Source organism: Solea solea, chromosome 18, assembly GCF_958295425.1.
Source record: "Solea solea chromosome 18, fSolSol10.1, whole genome shotgun sequence".
Lineage (NCBI taxonomy): Eukaryota > Metazoa > Chordata > Actinopteri > Pleuronectiformes > Soleidae > Solea > Solea solea.
Window position 1 is genome coordinate 22,519,067 of NC_081151.1, and position 23,210 is coordinate 22,542,276.

The 23,210-nt window shown below is 39.3% G+C and overlaps 3 protein-coding genes across 4 annotated transcripts; 2 read left to right on the plus strand and 1 right to left on the minus strand.

The window, feature by feature from the left end:
* The first annotated feature begins 220 nt into the window (after nucleotides 1-220).
* LOC131444943 (tumor necrosis factor alpha-induced protein 2-like) lies at nucleotides 221-8,689 on the plus strand. Of its 2 annotated transcripts, XM_058615671.1 has the most exons (12): nucleotides 221-358; nucleotides 1,028-1,293; nucleotides 1,681-2,332; nucleotides 3,159-3,267; nucleotides 3,757-3,879; nucleotides 3,965-4,059; nucleotides 4,177-4,269; nucleotides 4,387-4,513; nucleotides 4,605-4,724; nucleotides 5,336-5,491; nucleotides 6,898-7,019; nucleotides 8,191-8,689. In XM_058615671.1, the coding sequence occupies exons 2-12, from the start codon at nucleotides 1,074-1,076 to the stop codon at nucleotides 8,336-8,338; spliced, it is 1,965 nt and encodes a 654-aa protein (XP_058471654.1). In that variant the 5' UTR covers nucleotides 221-358; nucleotides 1,028-1,073; the 3' UTR covers nucleotides 8,339-8,689. The 2 variants fall into 2 exon arrangements, with proteins under 2 accessions (XP_058471654.1, XP_058471653.1); XM_058615670.1 differs by lacking the exon at nucleotides 221-358 and having other exon boundaries at nucleotides 935-1,293.
* A 1,339-nt stretch (nucleotides 8,690-10,028) lies between these two features.
* On the plus strand, nucleotides 10,029-14,782 carry LOC131444415 (uncharacterized). Its single transcript, XM_058614702.1, has 6 exons — nucleotides 10,029-10,108; nucleotides 11,071-11,317; nucleotides 11,414-11,442; nucleotides 12,781-12,917; nucleotides 13,227-13,353; nucleotides 13,803-14,782. The coding sequence occupies exons 2-6, from the start codon at nucleotides 11,247-11,249 to the stop codon at nucleotides 14,084-14,086; spliced, it is 648 nt and encodes a 215-aa protein (XP_058470685.1). The 5' UTR covers nucleotides 10,029-10,108; nucleotides 11,071-11,246; the 3' UTR covers nucleotides 14,087-14,782.
* Nucleotides 14,783-15,451: 669 nt separating this feature from the next.
* Nucleotides 15,452-21,390, minus strand: vps29 (VPS29 retromer complex component). The gene is made up of 4 exons (XM_058614703.1): nucleotides 21,294-21,390; nucleotides 17,495-17,686; nucleotides 16,421-16,656; nucleotides 15,452-15,913 (listed from the first exon to the last, which is right to left on the minus strand). Exons 1-4 carry the CDS (start codon nucleotides 21,294-21,296, stop codon nucleotides 15,796-15,798), a joined length of 549 nt encoding a protein of 182 aa, XP_058470686.1. The 5' UTR covers nucleotides 21,297-21,390; the 3' UTR covers nucleotides 15,452-15,795.
* Nucleotides 21,391-23,210: the final 1,820 nt, after the last annotated feature.

Consider the following 23,210-nt stretch of genomic DNA (forward strand, 5'->3'; position numbering starts at 1 on the left):
CAAAAAAGGAGAAAGACAAAAAAAGGACAAAGAAAGGCAGAAAGAAAGACAAAAAGTGACAAAGGCAAAAAAGGACAGAGACAAATAGAAAGACAAAAAAGGAGAAAGAAAGAAAGAAAGGAACTTTGTAACTAAAACACAAGTGTCCAAAGTTGCCTCAGCACTTGTGTCTAAAAAAAGCCCCAACTGTGCCCCCTGTGTGTGTGTGTGTGTGTGTGTGTGTGTGTGTGTGTGTGTGTGTGTGTGTGTGTGTGTGTGTGTGCTTGTTCACTGACGTCATCGTAAGAGGGCGGGGCCTGTGACTCCTCTTTGTATAAAGTCACAGCAGCTCTTTGACGCAGAGCAGCGACTGATCGCGGTGAGCAACACATTTCTATCATTTTTAAACTTTACTTTCACCGTTTCCACGTCTTTCTCATGTTCTCATATACTTTTGTTGTACATTCAACGAATACTTGAATAATTTGTCATCGTTTTCTCTTACTCTGACCAGGATTGTGTTTGTTTTTCTCTCTCTTCTCTACTTCTTCGTCTTACTAAATATTCATAACATTTATCAAAATGTTGACTATTATGATTGTGTTTGCGTGGTACCAAATATATATACATTTACATACTGTTTATTATAATTCTGTTTATTTTATTTTAACTCTTTCATCGTCTGTCCTGTTTTCCATTGTTTTGGTCTCCAAATTTAAAAAAAAAAAAAAAAAAAATGTTTACTGATTTTTAATGCATTTTTATGCCAATGCCATGATCGATTGGATTATTATTTTCAAGTTTCTTAAGAGTTTTATTTTGAAGGTAAAACAGGAAGTTTAGCTTACTATAGCTTACTAGCTAGCAATAAATTTAGAGCTTTTTATTATATTATTATTATTATTTTTTTTATTATTATTATTTTGGATATTTAGGAATAACTAAAGACTTTAAAAAAATAAACAACCATAGAAACAAAATACACTAAAATATGTTAAATTTTTTACATGATAATCATTATTTCCTGTCGGTTTCTTTGCCTCCACAGTCTCGTCAGAGTCTTTCTCAGCTTCGTTTCAATTTCTCGGACCAGAATGCGAACTTGCTCCGGTGACACAGAGGCCGAGGGCTTCAGACGCAACTCTCTCCCGGGACACAACACGCTGTTGGCGGGAGGGCGCTGGATCAACGGCAAATTCATGAAGTTGTTCCGAGCTCCAAAAGCTCAGGAGTCCGCCAACGTCACACCGCCCACCGTCGACGGACGACGCTCGCCGAGCAACACGACAGAGGAGGAGGAGGAGCCTCAAACTGGTAACAGACGCAGAATAACATAACCACTCAAAGTCACTTTTTACCTGGGTTTATCTGTAAGTTTGTCCTTCTGTTAGCAACTTCCTGCCCACATTAAAATGATCATATTTTCATGAAATCCCTATTTATTATAAGCAGCAAAATTCATCAGATTTGACCGCAATTTGGTGTGCGTGTGCAGGATCAGACATTCTACCAAATCTTACGTATTTGGCGGCAAATTCACATGTGTATATTGTGTATGTGTATATGCACTCTTTTTCCTTTGTAGAAAATTGTAATAAATGAACAGGTGGCAAAACTAGCATTACTAACTAACTAACATCTTTCAGGTGTGGTTTGGATTTGTTTATTCCAGATGTCCTCATCTTTCCGTCTCCCTCCCAGGTTCCCCCTCAGTTATCGCCACGTTTGATCAGTGCCTTGAAGACCGACTCTTCTCTGAAGCCAGTCAGAACCTGAGAGAGCGGGAGGAGCTTCTATTCGGGGCGTTGGCGGAGGCCGAGGGCGCTCAACGTCGCGAGGAAGAAGTCAACAGCCTTGCTGAAGACTATGCCGTCCTGAGACTGCACATCCTGCAGACTCTGCAGCAGAGTTTGTCAACAGTCAACACCGACGCTCTGACGTCCGCTGTGAAGGCCGTCCACCAGGAGGACAAGCAGGACCAGCTGTGGAAGCAGAGGGATGGCACTCCACCCGGCTGGAGGCCCGGTGGCTGGAAGGAGTTCCATGACGAAGCTCTTGGCAGCTTGGTGAAGGACCGCATGGACAACCCGTCAACGCTCACCGACGGCCAACTGGTGGGGAAATCGTCCATCATGGCCGACATCTGCAGCATGGGTAGGCAGCTGCTGGACGACCTGCAGCTGGTGGTGGGCGTGGTCAAGACGTGCTACCCCCCACAGACGGACATCTGTGGTTTTTACATCAGGCTGTACCACCAAGCCTTCAGCGCCAGACTCGGAAAGATCGCAGACTTTGTGCTGGAGGACGATGACTGCCGTCACCTCCTGTGCTGGGTCAACGAATATTACCCCGAGTAAGTGGTGAATTTAACTTTGAAGCCATTTAGAAAACTGAAAGGTCAACGTCCTGCAATCGACACAATGGTGACCCTCAGAGCCTCATCAGGCTAATGGCGTGGTCAAGTCGTGTTTCCACTAGCATGGTACCTGGTAGGCGAGATTCCAAGCGAGGCCGAGGCGAGGCGAGCCCGGGACCATAGTGGAAAACGGCCACAAGCTTGTTTTCACACCTAATAGTCTCCACTAGGCTCGCTTCAGTCGGGGGTTGCGACATTCAGCCGGTCCGAGTTTGCGTTCACACTTTTGACCTTAAGTGAAACGAGCCAAACCTTTTGATTCATGTATTTTGCCCTCCTCGTCTGAGGCGGCGCTGCATCAAGCATTACAAGCATTCACACCTCCACAAACAAAACCGGACTTTCCGAGCAAACGGACTAAGAAGGAGCTGGTGTGAATGAACGCAGCCTGAGTTTCATCTGGATTCATCAGATTTAGATTATGGATTTGGCGTCCATTTCAGTCTAACATGATTCAGTCCCAAGTTAACAAGTTCAGTGCGGGAATGTCGCAATGGCTAACCTGACATGTGTTTGGGTTTCAACATGAATAACTGGAATATTTGACTTCCTGGGAACTCTCTTATTCAGATTAAGAACAGAACACGGTGCTCTGCCGCCCCCACAGATGGATTTAGTTTTCAAAGTCACATAAACGGGTCACTTCCTGTGCTTGTTATGAAATTCTTAAATCCACAGAGACGAGTACGAGTATTGATGATGCATAAAACAAAATGTAATGATTGGTTCCTCTTGTGTCTGATTTCTGGTTCCTCTGCATCAGGCGAGTTCAGAAGCTGCATCTGGGCTGTGAGGACTGCACCGTGATGGGAAAGCTTCTGCCTCAGGAGTTACTGGAGCCTCTGGAGGAGCAGTATCTGAGCAGTCGACAGGTAACCACAGATTATTGTAATGTATGTTAGGTAGGAGTTCATTGTGTTCATGCTTTTACTAACATGCAGAAAGGTTTTTGTTTTGACTCGCAAAACCGGCTTTTCCTGTGTGCCAACCACTACACCACCTGTGTGGCACGCTGGGTGTGAATATTTTTTGAAAACATTTTTTTTTTTTTTTTTTTTTTTAGGAAAAGGGGAAAAAAGTCTGAGATTTAAGTCAGAAATGAAATCTTTTTTCTCAGAATTCTGAGATTTTAGTCAGAAACCTGAGATTAAAATTAAAAAAACACAACCTTTTCTCAAAATTCTGAGGGGGGGAGTCAGAAATCGGAATTTCATCTCAAAATTTCTGACAGATCGGAGGGAAAAAAGTCTCAAAATTCTCAAAAAAGAATTCTGAGAAAAAACAAACCACCACTAAATGTTGTCTTCGAGCCAAACACACAAAGCGTGCGTTAAAGAAAAGTCGCATTCTTTTGTCTTCAGGGGGAGCTGATGACGTACGTCGGCCGCATTCTGGAGGAAGAAAAGCGAAAGTGGAATAACGGCGAGGAGCCGGCGATGGAGGACGGCTGCTACGTCAGTCATGTGGCCTATGACATCATTCAGGTAAAGAGGCTCTCATCAGTGTTTGATTTTAAAATGACACGTCACTGTTATTAACTGGTTATTGTAATTATCTGTGTGTTTGTAGTTTATCTACGGCATCGTGACGTCAGCTGCTAAAGTGGTGGGAGACGTGCACAAGGCCCAGAGAATAACATGCAAACTCAACCCTTTAATGCAGAGGTGACACTGGAGTCATACTGTTATTATTATTATTATTATTATTATTATTATTGTGTTTTAAATGTAACGTGTCTGAAGGGTGAAAATCAACTGCTTTTATTTATTTATTTATTTTAGCTTCAAGGTTTTCCAGGACGAGGTCATGAGGCTGAACAGAGCAAACAGCAGAGCCATCGTCAAGGCCAACCTCGGCTCTGTCCAACAGTTCAGGTGTGTATCTGACACACACACACACACACACACACACACACACACACCTCTGTTTTATGACTTCATATAATAACTTTGTTGCATAGAGATTTCATTGTCTCCGTGTGTTTTCTGCAGAGACGTCCTGGAGAAGAACGCTCATCTGTTCATGGACGACGTGCGGAGAAACTGTTTGAGCGTTTTGAGCGGGATGAAAGAATCGGCTCACGCGTATTTATTATTGCCCGTGCACGACTCGCTCAGGGTGAGATTATAATCCCATCTATTGAAGTGTACGCAGCTGTGGGCGGAAGGCGTTCACTGATGAATGCGTGGTGTCTCTGTATCTCTCGCAGCCACAGTATCGCAAACTGGGAACCAGTGAGTGGCTGAACAAGGGTGTGTTTGAGAAGCTGCTGCTCAGTGCTCAGGCCGTGGACGAACAACTCCGGGGTTTAAAGGAATCCTGTCGCCAGGTAAACTGAATTATAATAAAAGTCGCTGTCGCTCATTTATAGATCATCAATGTTATACTTTTCTACACTTTATACTATCACTCCTTCTATTTTCATATTGAATATTTCTCCAGTTTTATTGTTTACACCATCTGTCACTTGTTTACTCCAAAGTCAATAAAGCCTAATCTAAACCAATCTAATCTCACGTATCAAAATAAATCAACTATATTTGCTCTAATCTAATTTTATTAAATATTATATAATCCAATCTAATATGAGAAAAAGTATTAACAAATTGCTATTTTTGTTCTAATCTAACTGTAATCCAAACAAACCTGATAAGGTGCACTCCAATACAACCCAATTCAATCTAATTTAATCCAATATATAATATAATAAACCAATCTAATCTAGGTTTATCTAATCCAAACTAATCTAATAAAAAGTATCACAACAAATTGTTGAATGTGCTCTATTCTAATTCTAATCTAATCCAAACTAATCTAATAACAGAAGAATAAACTTTGCTCTATTTTCTCACTGCATTGTCGTGACTCGCTGTTAATTTCTTATTAATGGGATTAATGAATTTAAAATAATGTGTTTTTTTTATTGTTTTCATAATCCAGGAGTTGCTGTGTCAGTTTCATCAGGACGTGACGGTAGAATATGTGAGGAGGCTCCTGAGAGGAGACGTCAAACTGAAGGACAAGGAGCGGCAGAACGCGGCGTTCGCCGTCGTGAAGAACGACGCCGAGAGTCTGCATGCATTGTTCGTCAGAATGGTGAGAAAACTTTACATACACAACTTAACAACTTTACATACACAACTTTACATACACAACTTAACAACTTTACATACACAACTTTACATACACAACTTAACAACTTTACATACACAACTTAACAACTTTACATACACAATTTAACAACTTTACATACACAACTTAACAACTTTACATACACAACTTTACATACACAACTTAACAACTTTACATACACAATTTAACAATTTAACAACTTTACATACACAACTTAACAACTTTACATACACAACTTTACATACACAACTTAACAACTTTACATACACAACTTTACATACACAACTTAACAACTTTACATACACAACTTTACATACACAACTTAACAACTTTACATACACAACTTTACATACACAACTTAACAACTTTACATACACAACTTAACAATTTAACAACTTTACATACACAACTTAACAACTTTACATACACAATCTAACAACTTAACAACTTTACATACACAACTTTACATACACAATTTAACAACTTTACATACACAACTTAACAACTTTACATAAACACCTTAACAACTTTACATACACAAGTTAACAACTTTACATACACAAGTTAACTTTACATACACAACCTAACAACTTTACATACACAATTTAACAACTTTACATACACAATTTAACAACTTTACATACACAATTTAACAACTTTACATACACAACTTTACATACACAACTTAACAACATTACATACACAACTTTACATACACAATTTAACAACTTTACATACACAACTTAACAACTTTACATACACAACTTAACAACTTTACATACACAACTTTACATACACAATTTAACAACTTTACATACACAACTTAACAACTTTACATACACAACTTAACATTACATACACAACTTTACATAGACAACTTAACAACTTTACATACACAACTTTAAGCTGAGGCTAAGTTGCACCAAATTTCATCAAATTTGGATATAAAACACTGTATATTGCAGCAGTTCCAGTTTGAAGCCCTCTGTTCTACAACAAGATGAAATTCTCTATTGTAAAAAAAAAACCCTTATCAGTCTTAGTCAGTCTGAGGAAATAAAGGATTTTTTTTCAAAGACTAAGACACAAGGAATGTGTTAAAATCCAGACTTGTGAGCTTTAACTCATGCAGGCGTGCAGGCGTGAAAGGCTCTGTTTTGTGGCTCAGATCTTCCTGTTAACGGAGTGAGAGAGAATCAGTAGTTAAGTGTTGAATGGAATGACCACAGCGTGTGAATAACAAGTGAGCCAGTAAATGGGGGGGGGGGGGAGTCCAGCGTGAGAAACTCCACCAGAGTGCAATCATCCTCCTCCTCCTCCTCCTCCCTGAATCACGCGGTGACATCATCACTGCTCCTCCGTCTTCACAGGGCTCAAACCAGGACTGGCTGAAGGAAATCCTGACCAAGATTGCTGAAGTGCTGAAACTCCAGGACGTGCCCGCCATTCAGATGCAGGTGGCGTCGCTGGGAAGTGCCTTTCCTGACCTCAGGTAAACGTCAACCACGCTTGTGTAAAGTACCTCAAAGTAAAATACAAGTATGTGGCCAGAAAATGACTGAGTATCCCGTTAAGGTACTTTATACTGTAATACAATAATATTATACCTTATTTACAAATCACCACATGTGTACAAAGAAAAAAAAAGACAAATATTTTGCAAATAAAATGAAACAAAAGGTCCTTAAAAGATAAGCCTAAACAAAGCCTTAACCTTAACCAGTTAAAGGATTCGTCCGACCCTTAACCTGACCACAATTCAAGTCTAAGTCCTTAAGTTAACCAGTTCTGACAAGTTCTGACAAGTGTAATAAGAACAGAAAAGCCTCGTGATGATGATGATGATGATGAAGATGATGAGGTGGAGAAGGAAACTCACATTTCATGGCTGAAAGGCAGCAGGAAGTGAACCGAGACAGAACATGTAAGATGTTTCCTGCAGCAGGAGAGCGATATGAGCTATAAGCAGACAGACACACACACACACACACACACACACACACACACACACACACACACACACACACACACACACACACACACACACACACACACACACACACACACACACACACACACACACACACACACAACACCACAACTCAATTTTATCGTGGAGCTGCCAACAAAGTGTGACAGTCTAGTGAAGTGGGGCAGTCCGATAAAAGGTCTGGAAACTCACAAGACCTGATAACACGACTGCAGCAGATTCCTGACACTTAACCTTTTGCTCACATGATAAAATCTAATCCTGTGTGGATTCTACAACATCTTCAATATCTATGTTCACGTCTTTATCTCACTGCTAGACTGAAGTTTGTAAACCATTCGCTCTCCCACACCAAAGTCCACAGAGAAAATCAGTGATTTTAGCTCATGAGAACACAGGAGCTGCTGCTGGTCTACTGCTGCCCTCATGTGGTCACTTTGTGTCACTGCAGTAAATCTGAACGAAGGATTTCAAGTCATGATATAACATAAATAAACTTACCAAATCAGGCAAAAGTGGACACAAAACTCCTGTTAAATCGTCGATTTTCTCTATGGACTTTGGTGTGTGAGAGTGAGTGGTTTGCAAAAGTGACACAATCTTCGGCTCACGGGTTCAGACCTGTACCTGCATAATTCCACGCGTTAAACGCAGTTTGTCTTTGTCCCCGCAGTGAAAAACACGTCTCTGCTCTGCTCAAGCTCAAGACGAACATTTCCAGAGCCGACAGGAAAGTGGTCAAAGAGACGCTGTCGGACACGCTGAGAGAAACGGGCGTCGCCGCGTCTCACTCCTTTTTCTCCAAAGTTCAGGTCAAATGAGGATTCGCTCCCTCGGCCAGTTCTCTCCGGGTACTGCAGTGTTCGAGTGTTTGTGTGTGAGTGCGATGTTTCTGTACGAGTGTTTAAGCTAAAGTTCACACATGTGGTGCTGTTTGCTGTTTGTGTGCGAGTGTTTTGTGTTTAAAGAAAAAAAGGGAAATATTGCCAGTTTTGAAGTCCCATTTCTCTGCTGGTGCTTATATAAATATGTATATAGAAATATTTTTTTAAATATGATATCCAGCTTGTGTGTTTGCTGCCGCACACGTGCACACATCGAGGTTCTTATTTCTTGCACATGCTTTGTCTCAAATGTTATGTTGAAGTTACAATTAAATGTGTTAGAAGTTGTGCGAGTGCGTTTTTATTTGTCTTACTTTCTAATGGGAGTGAGTCAACATTTCCTCCAAAGTCATTTTCACACATTTTACAGCAAACATTAAGACCAGAACTGCCCATACAGTCAAACTCCGCCTGACCTGGTCCTGATGGGGCTCAAGGTCGCCGGTTTTCAGCAGTGCTGTCGCTAAATACACCTCTGTTAAATGTTGACATTTTAGACATTTTCTTTGCTAAATGTTGGCGATTAACGCATGTTTTCAGGATTTTTAAGTCTTTTTAACTGATCTACATTGTTGGCTTTGATTCTCGTGTCGGACGTCGGGCTCATGACTCCTCCAGTTGGAACCTCGTCAGAGCAGGTGCTAAAAAAAACACCAGGTACCAGATACTATCACTCATGGAAAAGCAACAAAAACAAACAAGTAGAGTCGAGCTGTGAACTCCCACCAACCAGTTTCCAGTCATTGACGTGCAGGTCAGAGTTCAGCATCAGTGGCTTTGACAGACTCCTCTTCGCCTCTGCTTGCGGCCTTCTGTCTTACACCGATCACATCCTTCCTCTCACAGACTTTCAGGAAAGACACACAAAGCGTGGACAGTAATTCACAGCAGCCGCCCCTGCACACTCACATCCTTCCCGTCACTGCAGGAGCGGCTATTAACTGCCGTTACGGCCTCAAAAACAATAAACGTGAAACGCCTCGGCTCACCAGCTCCTGCACGACACCATAATCATTTCCCACTATTGTTTCACAAAGCGTTGGCGGCTTGTGATGTGGACAAGTACAGTCTGAAGGGAGGAAATTAATGAATTCAATTTTCTCCTGATGAAGAAGTGGAGTAGTTAAAAGTCATGACCTCTGACCTCTGGAAAACAGTTTGTAATAGCTGTGCTGCTGTTGTTGTTTTTGGATCCAAGCAAGGAATTGCCTGTATATATATATATAGCTGTGCCATATGTTATGATACTTGATGACATGATTGGACATGACATTATGTCTTATATAACACAAAGTTATATATATTTATAAATGTTATATAAAATTCCCAATTCCCAAGTTGGCTACAATCATGCTGTATTTCTTCCATTTTTGCTCTACAGCTTTTGTATAAATTAAAGGAAAAGTCTGTCATTCATGCAAATAGTCCAATAGTCTGGTTTAAAAACAAACTTAATAAATCTTTTTCTTACATTTAGTTGTTAAATGCAAACAAGACGAGCTGTTTATTGACTGAAATTGTTTTTGTGAAGTCTCTTTGATACGAACGTATGTTTAATAAGGACATTTTAATAAAGTTTTTTTAAGAAGAAATAACAGCTTGACACAGCTTGAAGGAACACTCTGGAAAGCCACGCCCACCTGTCTCTCTTTTCAATTCAACCGTCAGGATTTGCTTGACGCCATGTTTCTGTTCAGCGAGTCTTAGGTAAGTTTATTTTAGCATTTAATCTTAAAACGGTGCTTAGAAAAAACGTTATACGTATTTTCAACTCTGTAGCGGGCTGTGTTCAAACATAGGGCATTTTACTGGGCTGCTGTGACTGACGCGATTGCTAGCTTAAATTGTTTCTGTAGCATGACGAAGCATGACAGATTTGTGCTAAACTCAAACTAAACTAAACTAAAAATTAAAATAGACTAACCAACTAAAGTTAAAGTAAAATCTGTTTTAAAATATAGTGCCAGTGAAGTAAAAGTGGAAGAGTGATTGTGTTGTATTCTATTACAATGGTAAGTATTGCAAGTATGAGATGAGTTGGCTAAATTAGTTGGCTAATTTGCGCGCCGGCTCGTGCACAGTGCACACATATTAACATTGGCTGCCATTTTCAACGCAGTGGCCGAATTAACGTCTATAGCAGTCAATGAAGCATTTATGAAGTATTTGCTTTATTTTCATTTAATAAAACTTATACAATCATCTTCAAAGTGTTGCCGTCTACTGCAAATTACAAAACATATCTTGAAACTTGATGTGAACGCACATGAATGGCAAAATTAATACAATTAATAATAATTAATTACAGAGATATCTACAACTGTAATTTTGACTAGAAAGACGTTGCAGACATCTGTAATGGTAATTGTGGCGTAGTCAACCTGCAACATTAGTTCTTATAATTTACACAATATTTTATTGATTTAAGTAAAAAAAGTATTTACCAAATGTCTCATTGTTAGAAACTGATTGGAATGTACTTTATCTGTAACTGACACATTATATGGGAACATACAGATTGATATTGGTTTAAATATTACCAGAGGAAGTTGTCGTGACATTCAGCAAAGACCAGCAATGGGTGAATCGTGAAACAGTGAAGGCGCTTTGAATGGTGAAAATGCCAAATAAATGCAGTCCTTTGTATCATCTTCTCTGTTTTGTTTCAGTAAACAAGCTACAGGGGACATGACAAGTGTCTGTCACGACAGAGGACACTCCCACTGGACATGAGGGTCATTAAGTGAAATCCTACAGCTGCTGTAATTATCTGCACTCACGCACTTGCCTCCACACTGATGCTGCTGCTGTTTGTGGATTTTCGGGTCCTCTACATCCGTCTATCATGAAAAAACGGGTGACATTTGCAGGAGGTCAGATGATCCACAGGCTCCATGGAGACGACACTCTGCAGAGGTAAATTCATCATTTAAATCTGGTGTAAATATTTAACATGAGTGGTGTATTTTTAACCTCAGTGCCATTGAGATGATGCCGTTCTTTGTGTTGCAGGAACTCTGGGATGAAGGAGCAAAAAACAGGTGAGAGAAAATTCTTAGAAAGAGAAAGATTAATAAAATGGGATAAAATGTAAAAATGCAGTAAAATGGGAATGATATAAAATAAGATTAAATATGAGATTGAATAAAATGAGATGCATTGAGATGAAGTACATTAAGATGATATAAAATTAATAGGGAAAAATAAGATGATGAAGTTGAGGTGCAATGAGATGGGACGAAACAAAATGAGGTGGGATTAAATAAAATGTTGATGAGATTTAATGAGATTAAATCCATTTTGTTTAAATGACTAATCAGATTTCCAATACACAGAAAAACTAGTGTATAAAGAGCGAAATCAAGAAAACTTGTGTCGAAATAGTGTTTTTTAGTCACCAAGTGAATTTTACTGAGCATAACTCAACGTAAAAGTAAGTTGTGATACATTTAGGAAATATATATTTTGTCTTCGGTTTATTTCTTCATAATAACAATAACAAGTGTTTTAGAAATTAAATGTTATGTTATGCACATTTTTTTCCTTTGAGTGGCAATAATACGTCATGCTGAAGGAGTGGGTCACCGAGTAAAAGTTTGTCAAAGCACGACGTGAAGAAAGTGAATGAAAACAGACGGAGTGAATGATCTCTCTGTAACTGAAACAAACACTGTCTTTGCCTTACCTGAGAGCTGCAGGTTTTTGTGCCGGTGACACTGGAGATCAGTGGCAAACAGGAGAAACGTGAACCTGACCTGGGTCACGTCGGATCAGTTACAGGAAGAGAAGCCACACGTGTTCACTGTGTTTGCCTGACATTTGAATCTTTTCTTTTTTTGGCCCTGACCAAACTGGTAGTCATTCAAACTGTTTCTAACAGTCAATAACAGTGAAAGCAACGTTTTTTAAAGTTGTCATATTTCAAGATCGGTTGATACAGATTACATTTTTGGTTTGTGGGGCGAGGCTTTCAGGAGCTCCCACATTTCAATTTGTGAAAAACAGGTGTGAATTGACAGAGAAATTACAGTTTTTATTTAATATCACTCTCATCTTCATTTAAAAAAAAAAAAAAAAACTCAAAATCAGAGTTTTAACATCGGTCAATGGGAGATTTGAGCAGAACTCTTTGTGCTTTTAGGTGATTTTAATAAAAACGTCAAGTCATTAAAATGAAATTGACACACAGGGTCAGACAACAGAATCTTTCCTGAAATGCTCTTACTTCTGTTTAAAATACGTTTTGCAGCCAGTGCTCCCATTGCATCACAAAATGTGGGAAATGATCCTGTGTAATAAAAAAAACTTCAACTCATACTTGGCCAATAAAGCTGATTGTGATTGTGGGCTGCACTTCCTGAGTAACTCTCTCCTTTCAGATAACCAGATAACAGGATTAAAAGATGTCGCTGCTGATTTCAACGGAAACAGACGACAAGCGGCAAGAACTGAACCACAAATCCAACACGTAACCGTCCAAATCCCTAAAACAGTGAGCACCGGTCCCTTTCTCAAGGTAACTTATCACAGCATCCTCCATTTTAAAGTGTTTCCCCCGCAGAGAAATCGAATACCGACCACCGAACCAAAAAAGGATTTAAAAACAGTATTTAAGAATTAGGTTTCATTTCAGGTAAAATTCAGCAAAAGTGTCTGCCCTGAAACACAGTTTCACACAGCCATGCTGTGATGACTGCAAATTAATACTAGGCCACTTTTGTGATATTTTTCTTTTTTTTTTTGATTTTGCCTCAAACCAAATTCAGCTCAGGGCCCATAAAGGCTTGGTCCGGCCCTGACCTCTGACCTCTGAACTTCTCCTCAGCACTCTGCACTGACACCTGCTCAGAGAAAGTTTCTGTTCAGCGTCTCGTCCTCCAGCAGCTCTGCACACGTGCGCGGCCTCATCACACAGCACTACATGAACGTGCTGCACCGGTGTATACGAGCAGGTGAGGTGTGTGTGTATACATACACACACACACATATATATATATACGTATGTATATATATGTGTGTGTATATATATATATATACATACATATACATACATACATACATATATAATGCCTTTATATGTCCAGTATAAATCACATTAATATTCTAACGTCTTTTAAAGACTGATAACTTCTCCCATCCATACATCACCACACCTTCCAAATTTTGGGAAAACTGCTTTTCAATCAATCATTTTTATAAAGCATCTTGTGTACAACAGTAATGCAATAAAACATGATAGCAATAAAATAACAATAGCCTTAAAATAATTCTGTGGTAAAATATTGGATTTAGAGAATGCTAAGCTAAAAAAAAGGTTTAGTGGTTGTGATGTTCTCAGAGAACCAATTTTATCTCCTCACATTAATTAAAACAAAGGTTTTCATGATTTCTCTGCTCATAGACGACCTGGCTGTGACGTCCGTGACCTCACCTGACCTCACAGAGAGCCGAAAACATCAGACGCTAATGACACGAGCAGACATTTCTTCCAAGATGAAGCACAATGAGAACATACATAGTGCAAAGCATCCTGAGAAATCCTTCCTCCCAAAACTCCCTAACAACCCAGTCAGGTGGGAAACTCACGGAAGAGGATTAGGGCCACATGTGAACATTTCTGGGGGGAAAAATGTCAGAATTCTGAGAAAAAAAGTCAGATTTCTGACCTTTTTCACAAAATTCTGAATTCTGGGATGTTCTATGAAGTTAAGTTAATTTGCCGTTTTTTGTGTGATTTTAGATTTTTGGACACGTAAGAAAATCTTATTCTTGATAAACTGCTGTACTGTATATGTTTGGGTTTGTACTGAATATGGAAGTAAATCTGTCTCATTGGATTTTTAATGTTAAACGACTCCTCAAATTGTCAGTATCTCATTTTTTTACATTTGCTAAAATGTTTTCATTTCAAAATCTCATTAGTGATTAGTATAGATTCCTGTTTTTTGTTTTTGGTTTGAGTGAGTGTTGTAAATATAATTCCTTGTGGAAATCAGTTGTGTGTGTGTGGAGATGAGCAGCTTTGCAGAGTTAATGCTTGTGCTTTCAGCGCAGCGTCACTCTCTGGCGCCCTCTAGTGTCAGCAAAATGGAACCTCTTAAACTTGAAGTTTCCAGGAAAGTTCCAAACCTTAGCAAAGCCACTTTTATTAATGTATATTTTATTCATATATATATATGCACAGTATATATGATTTCGTATATAAATTCACCCACTGAACTGAATAACTTGCACGTACGTTATGTTACATATTTTTAATTATTGTTAATTTTGGAATATGTACATCACATATGCAATAAAATACCTGTGAAAATGTCATAAGTGGCATTTTTTATCAAAACTGTCATTCTTCCAATAATTGAAATGCTTTTATAAACCAAAATTGCCAAATAAAAATAATCTTCACAAAACAGTGCATTGACCACAATTTAACATCTTTATATACATATATTTATATATTTCTTTTCTCCTGTCATAGTTTTGTTATGACGTTAGTATCTCCCTGATACTCCTCAAACTTTTTTTAATCTAAATTAGGAGATTAAAGCCATAATTCTGTTAAGTAAACCTAAGTAAAATCCAGTGCAACCAGAAATGCCTCAAGAAATCATATAGTGAATTAGTGAATGGACTCCACCTGTGTGTAATTTAATCTCAGAATAACTACACCTGTTCTGTGAAGGTCTCAGAGGTTTGTTCGAGCAGGGGTTCTCAATCCTTGGCCTGGGGACCCACTGCACCTGATTCAAAATCTCCGCTCATCAGCAATCACTGCAGAAGCCTGATACCGACCCATTTATTTGATTCAGGTGTGTTGGCGCAAGGACGATGACAAGTTTAAATCGGCACAGAGAACTATTCAAACCTACCAAGACAGACAGGGCAAGGAGAGCGACCACAAGGTAACCATGGCAACTCGGGAGGAGCCGCAAACATCCACAGCTCAGGTGGGAATTTACTAAGTAAATTAAAAGTTCAAGGGGGTACAACTACTACTCCTAACAATAACAATAATAGTGTTGTTCTTGTTTTGGACAAAACGACAGACAGTGAAATTAGATTTTTATTGTAGGGAGAAAAAATGACTACATGAAGCTAAAATGTTGTGACAGGAAAAAAAAGGAGGAAAAAAAACAATTGACAGAAAATGGCACCAAATATTTCTTGTGATACACGCGTGACATTACTGCGTCCTCTACACTTTCCACATGACGACTTTGACTCGAGCAAATGCTGATGACGTATTAACAATATGATACACGGGTCGTTTAGAGTTGAGTTATGTGGGTGTGTGTGTTGGGGGGGGAGGGGGGGCGCGCGCTCCTCCTCCTCCAGCCCAGAGTGGAAAGGAATGAAATGAGAAACTGAGCCACTTTAACCCAACTCTTCCTCCTCTAAGATTTCTTGTACTCGATTCTCTCGACCTTTACGTCGTCGCCGATCAGCTGATAAACGTACGTCACCACCGTGGACGCCTGGATGTCCATCAAAACGAACGAGGGGATGATGTTGCTGTGAGCAGAGAACACACATGAGTAGAAAATGTGAGATATCAGATTTCTTTTCACATTTGATAAATATATATAACTTCAGATATTAATATATTCATAAAACTTTCATTAGTCCACACTAATAAGTGGGGGCTGTGGCCCTCTGGTGGGCCATACAGGTACTGCAGGTGGACAGTGACTTGGTTATTTAAGTAAACAAATAGGTTTGAAAATGTCGTGTTTTTTCCATCATTAATTGTAACATAATCAAATAATTTATAGCACACTTATGGTACACTGTTTTCTTCTCCTCACTTTACAAACTTTACAAAATAAAGTCAATTATACAACTACATCTTCATTAAACCTTGAAAAATATAAAATTAAATAAATAAATAAATAAATAAATAAATAAATAAACAAACAAACAAACAAACAAACAAATAAATAAGGTTAAGTGTCGACAGTTGGAGGTCTGCAGTGTGAATGCAGCCCGGCCCGGTTGCCATGGCTACCACCCCTCTCCTACCTTTCCAGTGCGCTGTAGGCTCCCGTGGCCGAGCCGGGGTTGATGTAAAACTTGTTCTCGTTCTCGAACGCCTCGAACTTGTGCGTGTGTCCGGAGATGAGGATGTCGACGTCCAGCTGCCTCTGCAGCAGCGCCAGACTCGCCATGTCGCCCCACGGGATCACCTGGTGACCGTGGATGAGGCCGATCTTAAACTGGCCCACTGTCACCACCTTCTGTTCTGGGTAGTTCAGATTCTGAGGGGGACGGTGTTTTAAAAAAAAAAAACAACAGCACATTACATGTTTTTATTTAACGGTGCTTTATGTTTTTTTTTAAAGCTGTCGTGCGTAATTTTGGTTCTTATTCCGCCTCTGTTTGGTCGATGTCGGCGCTGTTTATCTCTCTAAAACACTGGAGCTTTAAACATAAACAATTGTCTGTTGCAAGTAATAATTACTCTCATAACTGATTAATCTGTCGACTATTTTCTTGATTAGTAGATTAGTTGTTTGCTCTAGAAAACGATGATCGGTGTTCCTCAAGCCTGGAAATGATTGAGTTTCAATAAGTTCTTTGTTATACGCCACAAAGTCACCAGAAAATGTTCACATTAAAGAAGCCGGTCCTGTTCTGCTGCTGTATACACACAAACGCTCCCTCGGTCAGGTCTGATAATATTACAGATCATTTCTATTGATGGCGACCAAACAGTAACAGTAGTTACTTTGGAAAGTCATTTATCACGTTACAACTCAACAGCTGTCAAATAAAAGTAATATGTTACGTTACTGCGTTACTGCGAATAAAAGTAACTCTTTAAGAGGGTACGTCTGCGTCGAGCCGCAGCATGCGGCTCATCGGGGTGGAGTGGCTCAGTGGTTAAGACCGGTACCCTGTGTGCGAAACACATCATGGTCGCAAGTTCGACTCCACCCCTGGCTGATTGTACTCAATTCCATTGTAAATCGCTTTGGATAAAAGCGTCTGCTAAATGACATGTAATGTAATCTGACCATGGGACGTTGTCTTACATGTTAAGTTCCTGAAAAATGTAAAAAGAAAAGTGTTTTGTCAACACACACACACACACACCTCATCGAAGTCTCCTCGTACTATGTGGACGTCTCCAGCGAGGGTTTTCAGGTAGTCATAGCTCTCCTTGGTGCAGAGGTTTCCTGTGCAGAGAATGTGCTGGATCTTCCCCGGCACCAGCAGCTTCTTGAACTTGGCCGGCAGCGTGTTGCAGCGGTGGGGGATGTGCAGGTCACCTAACACCAGGACCAACTAACGGCATCACACAGACACATACGGGTTAGTTAGTTACCGGCTAGGTGACTGCGTTTTTGTCATTTAAGAACAACTGAAAGGAGCAGTGGGCCTAGGATAGAGCCCTGTGGGACACCACTGGTTGTTTCTGCTGGTGGTTATTATTAGCTTGTCATCCTCATCATCATCAGTCGTCGTCTTTGTTAACCAAACAGTGTCCAAACTTTACTTTACTACACACAAACCATAAGATCACTTAGTACAGTAGTAGGAGTGTCACAATCTCGATTTCTAGCTATTGTAGCACGACTACACATTAGCTCCTCCCGCTAAACTGAAGCTGTTGCCAACTAATAGTAACCATACCACGGTGTGTAAACTGTGTTATGAGCGTGTAACAAAGCACAGGACGTAGATGTGACTATGAACAACTACTGCGTTAACACAAGACAGCGCTTCTGTCCTCACTCGGAGCAAAAACGTCCTCAAAATTCAAACTCGCACTAAATCGATAACTAGTGCTGTGGACATGTTTGTAGCATCAGACATGTGACCTTATTCAGCGGTGGAAAAACATGGATTTAAACATTTTATCTGGAACCACACTACGGAGCGACAAGCAGGTCACAACTAGTACAAAGCTGTTTCCTTCCATGTTATTGTTACATTCATATTATTATGTTAACAAATTATTCAATTAATTTTAAGCTTTAAAAACAAAACGGCAGAGAATCAAATATCAAATCGAATTGAGCATTTGGAGAATGGTGACACTCCTACACCGTAGATAAACAAGTTTAATTCATAAATCAAACATTTGTTTGTTTTTTTTAAAAAGCAACACTTGTGAGTAAAAAGCTCTTATTGATGGTCTGAATTCTAACTGGGTTCTTCCGAACGCTGCTTATTCTTGATTTTTCTTATTCCAAAAACAACCCATAACGGGCTAATGTGGACTGAATGTTCACAGTTGGATTTCAGACACTCAATGTCAAATAAACGACACACAAAAGAACACCGACTTACAAACACGCACGGGCTCATAGTAATAATAATAATGATGATATATAACATAACTGATATGGCCTTCAGAGAGATACAAGACATTAGCTTTAGAAGTCATTTACGTCATTAAAAACAAAGGGAATTTTCAAACAGATAAAATAGTGTTGCTTGAAAATATTGACACAAATCTAATTTCATATTTTGTTGATAATTAGGGGCGCGAGCCACGAATGGCAGGGGCCAAAATGGCTCCTGGCACAAATTAGTGCGAGGAGCCTGTTGTTAATCCTTCAGATTATTATCATATCCGTGGCTTTGCTGACATTCTTGAGGGAGTTAACGTGCATAAAAACTCTTGAAACAGAGGTCAGGTCTGGCTAAATGTGATATTGACCCCTCTCTAAAGTGAAAACAGAGGCAAAATTGAGTTCCACCGAATTTCCCGAAACTTTGCGACCAAGACGAACAAAAAAGTCGGCCGTAACCATGGCCTCAACTCAACAGGAAGTCGCACATTTTGAATTTTGCGTGTGTACCGACATGAAAAACACACTAATTTGTACTAGACACAGCAAAGGTGAAACGTTGTACAAAGGTTTTGCGGATTCAAAACGGCGACGCCACCATTCCCCTAGAAACAGGAAGTCGGCCAGTTTGAATTCTGGCGTCCATTTTGACGATATGTAAATGAGCAAACTCGTCGGAGCATGTTTGTCATACTGACATAAATAAATACGATTGATCGAATAAAAGTCTATTGAATGAGGGAGACAGTGAGGTCAGGGAACTGCTACACTCCCAGACTTGGTGGGGACGCGAGGGCCCTATCCTGAATGTGTGCATTCCTAGTTTGTTTTGGGGACTTGTTCCAGAGTTTCACGTTTTGTAATCATGGTTCACACATCCAGGGCAGGAAAATAGCAGGAGGCCGCATTGCGATTCTGTTTAAATAGGAAAAACCCAGCTCCCGTGTTAGTGCGAGCCAGGCAGAGGCAGAGGAGCGAGCAGAAAACACAGGAACCCGACACAGAGCGAGGGACACTTACCCGGTGACCAGCCTGGTTGATTGGAGACACGCAAGGAGGAGGGGGAGTGGGTGAGATAGGGAGGAGAAGGCGGGATGTGCGTGGAGAGAACGACACGATGCATGATCAAAGATTGAGGAGGAGAAAAAAAAAAACACACACACAAAAAAAAACACAAGACAAGAAACAGAGTTGGGACAAGAGGGGGGAAAAAAACTGAAATTAGAAAATTTAAAAAAAGGTGAATGGATTAAGTAGACAGATATTAATCATTCAAAAAAACAAAAACAAATCAGAAAATCAAACAACAATATGGATGAATTATTTTGTTAATGGCGGGTGGTTAGTGATAATGATAAAGCAAAAAAATGACTGATTGTGAGAAGACACGGTGAAGAAATTCAGCGGAGTAATAATTAAAAGATTATCAACCTCGACACGTTATTTACAAATAAATATTGATCAAAACTATAGTTCAATAATTGCCTTTAAAAATAATAAGAAGTGTGTCATTTTAAGGCATTTATTACCATTTAAAATGTAAGGGATCCGTTATTGTCCACAAACCCAAAAAAAATTCAGTGTTCATGATTTATTTCTTATACAAAAGCAAAGAAACCAGAAAATATTCACATTTATTTGATATTTGGGCTTAAATGTAAATATTTTCTTAATTTCTTGCTCCATATAACAAAGAAATCATTAAAACTGATAAATTATTTTAACATTTCTGACATTTTATGGACCAATCAATTACTTGATTAATCGTGAAAATAATAATTATGAAAATAATCATTAGTTACAGCTCTGGCTGCTGTGACTAATCGATTATTGATCAATTATTAAATTGTATTTTGATAATCGGTTAATGTGAATATTTTATGGTTTCTCTGCAATTAATCGATAATTAATTCATGGTCAACTATTTTCATAATCACTTTGAGTGCTTTTTAAAGTATACGTTTCTGTGATTTTTCAGCTTCTTAAAAGTGAATATTTTCTGGTTTCTTTGCTCCATATAACAAAGAAATCATTACAACTTTTGGTTTCGACATTTTCCCAACATTTTATGGTATTAAGTTACAGCCCTGTTCATGTTAGGGTGGGAAAGGGTGAATGAATGAACTAATAACTGCAGTGAATTGTCCTGGTGTAACTTCACGGTTGTCTCCATTAAAAATATGATGATGTAAAGTCAAACATTGAGTAATAATTCATCTTCAATGTTTACAGGAGTAGCTGCTAGCATGCTAGCCCGGAGAGCTAACATGGGGGGGGAGGAATAAATAAAATGTGCTGTAAATAAACCACATAACAACGACGGCTGTTGTACAAACACAAAAGTGAGGGAGGGTTTGGAGAAAAGTCACCCGCAGTTTGTTCAAATGATCTGTTTCGGGACTAAAGTGATCATCTGTCATGTGACCGCTGGTCCATCTCGCAATGGAGCTTCACTGAGTTTAGACAAGAAAACAAAAACACGTCGCACAGTTCACGTCCACAAAGTCTTCGAAGACATCCCGTGGACAAGGTGGTCGAGACTCGGGCTGTGAATGAGTGAATTCGTGGTCCCTTTTTCGCCATTTCATACTCACCATCGTCTTCTATGTTGCTGTTCCTTCCTGTGAGGAGTCTATCGGGTTGAGGAAGCGCCTACGCACGTATGACGTCACGACGTCAGCCAACGAGAGCAGAGGAGGGCAGCGCGCGTCAAGCTCGTGGCGATAACTTCCGTCCGACTTTTCAAAGTAAAAGCGTGATTTACGGTAAACGGATGAACAATCCAATCCAGTCCAACTTTATTTCTAAAACACTTTATACACAGATGTATGTACACAGATATGAGGACAAATACTAAAGTAAACAGTAAAACAATAAAGTGAGTTAAAAGTCAACATTTTTGCTTGGAACATTGCAAACATTTCATTGACATCCAACACAAAATAAGTTTTCTGGTTTTTCACTTTCCTAAATTTAAATATCTTCTTGTTTCTTTGCTCCACATAACAAAGAAATCATTGAAACATCTGACCTTGCAATCTTGTTGTACAATTTGGTTTGTATAATGACAATAAAGATCCTTTCCTTTCCTAATTTGACAGAATATGTTTTAGTGGCATATGAAGCTGACTGTCGTCAGCATCAAGACAGAATGTGATGTGTTAAAAAGATTCCTTTATTGCCACTACACACAGGCATTGTATAGTGAAATTGGGGCAGAACTTTTTTTTTTGTTTCAGCAGATGACCATACACACATTCTAATGTTTCTCAATATTTTCTCACTCATTCAACAGAATATCATATAATAGAATAGAATAGAATAGAATTCAACTTTATTGTCATTGCACATGTCACAAGTACAGAGCAACTAAATGCAGTTCGCATCTATCAAGAAGTGCTTTTAGCTATATATTACCAATGTACACTGTTGAAGGATATAAATATGAATATGAATATGAATATGAATATGCTATAACTTTAAGTATATACAGGCTAAGAAATATGACCATTTAAAAATATAGGAGAACACAAAGGCTATGTTACCTATGTAAACGAATAAAGTAAGTACAGGGAGAAGAGAAAAGGCCCAAGAATAGAACCTTGAGGCACTCCGCAAGTGAGAGGCGCTGGAGAAGACTCAGCAGCTCCAACGTGGACACAAAACCATCTCTCCTTTAGTAGGATAAAAGCCACCGCGTACAAAGAGTGCGTGGACACCACATGCGCAAAATGAACTTCTACCCAACTGCTAGGTGGCGTTTAAGTCCCGTTCACCAAGCAGAAAAACCAGACGTGTCCAAGGGAGCTGTAGCATCTGTTTTTCTTCTTTGGTAGGAATGCATCCTATTCCCTGCGTCCAGACTTGTACGGCCACCCGATGGTGAAGTGGGATACTACAGGACCCTGACGTATGAGTATACTAGGGTCTGCGATATGCAGCGCACACAGTTAACCATAGCAGTTTCTTGCGTAGGCCCCCCCCCCCCCCCCCCCCCCAAGCTACCAGGGGGACGCAAAGCTAAATGTTCAAAATGAAAATGAACTGTGATGAGCTGTGGCTGGTGTTTTTGTGGCAAAAAGTCAAAAATCGTGGCTCTAAAATGGCCCTGAAGGGGTCGGAGTGTTACATGTAAGATTCCTGACTAACTCCAATGTAAGTATTATTCCTACAAGTTTTGTTTTGTTTTGATTATTTGAACATTGATATGGATGCTGCTGGCTCATTTTGTTTTTACTTTTTTAAGTTCAAGTAATCGCCTAATTTATTTTCTGTTGATCTTGGCCCACTTATTTATTTATTTATTTTATTATTGTGTTGGGCTGTAAGAATTTGTGTCACGTTTTTGTTTTCAAAATGTAGTATTTACAAAATACTATAATTTAGTAAAAAAGTTTAATGTATTGACATATAGACGATTGTTGTGTTCCTTGTATTATAATTTTCAGCTTAACTTGAGTGGCTCAACTTAAGATGTTGATGTTGCAAATGCTATTTTTAGTTTTTATTAC

What these genes read in the sequence shown, in the direction of transcription:
- LOC131444943 (XM_058615670.1), top strand. Translation starts at nt 987, where the DNA reads ATGATAATCATTATTTCCTGTCGGTTTCTTTGCCTCCACAGTCTCGTC. An exon ending in TGGCCTATGACATCATTCAG is followed by an intron (nt 3,880 to 3,964) that starts GTAAAGAGGCTC and finishes GTGTGTTTGTAG; the next exon opens with TTTATCTACGGCATCGTGAC. An exon ending in GGCTCTGTCCAACAGTTCAG is followed by an intron (nt 4,270 to 4,386) that starts GTGTGTATCTGA and finishes TGTTTTCTGCAG; the next exon opens with AGACGTCCTGGAGAAGAACG.
- LOC131444415 (XM_058614702.1), top strand. Translation starts at nt 11,247, where the DNA reads ATGAAAAAACGGGTGACATTTGCAGGAGGTCAGATGATCCACAGGCTC. An exon ending in GGAGACGACACTCTGCAGAG is followed by an intron (nt 11,318 to 11,413) that starts GTAAATTCATCA and finishes TTTGTGTTGCAG; the next exon opens with GAACTCTGGGATGAAGGAGC. An exon ending in GCACCGGTGTATACGAGCAG is followed by an intron (nt 13,354 to 13,802) that starts GTGAGGTGTGTG and finishes CTCTGCTCATAG; the next exon opens with ACGACCTGGCTGTGACGTCC.
- vps29 (XM_058614703.1), bottom strand. An exon ending in TACGAGGAGACTTCGATGAG is followed by an intron (nt 16,657 to 17,494) that starts GTGTGTGTGTGT and finishes CGTCCCCCTCAG; the next exon opens with AATCTGAACTACCCAGAACA. An exon ending in GCCTACAGCGCACTGGAAAG is followed by an intron (nt 15,914 to 16,420) that starts GTAGGAGAGGGG and finishes CTCTGCTCACAG; the next exon opens with CAACATCATCCCCTCGTTCG.